Source organism: Alligator sinensis, unplaced genomic scaffold (genome assembly GCF_000455745.1).
Source record: "Alligator sinensis unplaced genomic scaffold, ASM45574v1 scaffold280_1, whole genome shotgun sequence".
Classification (NCBI taxonomy): domain Eukaryota; kingdom Metazoa; phylum Chordata; order Crocodylia; family Alligatoridae; genus Alligator; species Alligator sinensis.
The window spans coordinates 1316909-1318697 of NW_005841835.1; the positions used below are offsets into that span (position 1 = coordinate 1316909).

Genomic DNA, 1789 nt, shown 5'->3' on the forward strand with positions numbered 1-1789 from the left:
TGCTCGGGGCCGGGCCGGTGCGCTGCGCTCTGAGCTCCGTGCGGGGCGGGGCCCAGCCCCAGCCCCAGCCCGCGGGATGCTTCACCTTCCTGCCTCTCCCTCGGCTCCGGCCGCCGCTCCCCGCAGGGCTGGGTGCCCCGCAAGAAGCACTGGGGGTTATTGGGGCCAGGAGCAGGATTGCGGTCTCTGCCGGTCCTCCTCAGAGCACCCTCCAGGCTGGAGTACCCTACGGCTGGTGCAGCTAAAGGGTGGTGGAAGGCAGGTTTTGCTCCCGAAATCCCCTCCAGTGAGCACAGGATGCCTTTTGCTGAATGGCCCTAGGACTCACCTCTGTGCCCCTTTCTCTCTCTCTCCCTCTCCCTCTCCAGCGGCTGGATGGGTCCCTTGGAAACAGCACCTCGGACGGGGCAGGTGAGCCTCCTCGTGGGGTGCGAGAGCTCTGGATCTCAGGGGTTGGTGGGCTCTGGAGGGCTCTCCTCACTGCCAGGGAGCTCTGGGCCCCCTCCATGCACCCCATGTGGAGCAAGATGCAGCCCCCGTGTGCTCCCCTCCATGTCCCATGGTAGGTTGGGAAGATGGAAAGGGAGGGCCAAAATGGACCTGCAGTTGTCTGGTGTGATCCGGCTGTGCTCTGGGGCAGCCTCTTCATCCAGTGAGGCTTTGGGGGATCTAAGCAGCAAACTGCCTGGGGTGAGAGGATAATTTTTCTGGGGCTGCCTATGTCAGTATTGCCCCTTACAGGCTTTCTTCCTCTGGAGCACCTATTTGGGGGCTACAGAGGCAGCACTGGGGGAATGGCCTAGATTAGACAGATCCTTGTTCTGACACGGGAAGGGAGCTCCTACAGCAATGGCATCTGTGTGGGATCCCCCAGGCCTCCCCACCCTTATCTTAAGGGTATAACATTTTCCTGAAATATTCCACACCAGCTGCTGTCCTAACACCCCCATTTCAAGGCTAATTTAACTTGACAAATTCTAGAGGGTCCAGAATCAAGTTTGTAATGGCCCCAGCTGCAATCTTGGCTCTGAGCAGTGCCACGCTTCTCCAGAATGGATGGAGCCTCTCAGTGTCTGGACATGGGAAGGTTGCCTGACTCCGACCCAGGGGACAATGCCTAAAGCTGGAAGAGAGAAGCAGATAGGACAGACCAGCAAGGAGAGAACAAACCTGATAGTTGCCTCCATAAAGCTGAGGCTCCCTTGGGCTATTGTGTGTGCAGCAGAGCTGGTTCTGATGCCTGGCTGCCCATCAAGACTCCCAGCCCTCAGAGCTGGCTCCAGCCTGGCACCCGGATCATTAGTGACTGCTTGAGGGAGCGGGCAACATGGTATCTCCTGGACAGCAACTCACAGCCCCTGGTGGGGGGTGGGATCTCTTCCAGTTCTGCCCTTCCAGGAGGTTTGGGGCCGCAGCTTTTGTCGGCCTTTGGAGAAATTGGTGGACATTGTGACTGAGTACCCCAGTGAGGTGGAGCACCTGTTCAGCCCCTCCTGTGTCTCTCTGCGACGCTGCACCGGCTGCTGTGGGGATGAGAGGCTCCAGTGTGTCCCCGTGGAGATGGCCAATGTCACTATGCAGGTAGGAGCTGGGACTGTCATCCAGATGTGTTGGGATTCACAGCATGGCAAGGGACTTGAACTCCTCTCCGGGCAGCTGGGAGCATAATTTCTAGAGTTTCCCATTGCCAGGATGTCCTGCCAATGCAGGAGTCTTAGAGGTTGGTATGACCTATTTCAGGCCACTAGGATTTGTGTTGGAGCCAGCAATAGTCCTCGCAAGGCATTCC

The 1789-nt window shown here is 58.3% G+C and overlaps 1 protein-coding gene across 1 annotated transcript in view; it reads left to right on the forward strand.

Moving 5' to 3' along the window:
* The first annotated feature begins 187 nt into the window (after positions 1-187).
* Positions 188-1789, forward strand: part of PGF (placental growth factor) — a 6227-nt gene continuing 4625 nt past the window's right edge. The window contains exons 1-2 of the mRNA XM_014518881.2: positions 188-411; positions 1385-1581. Coding sequence (XP_014374367.1) covers positions 312-411; positions 1385-1581 — 297 coding nt within the window. The 5' untranslated portion in view covers positions 188-311. The remainder of the gene's footprint in view (positions 412-1384; positions 1582-1789) is intronic.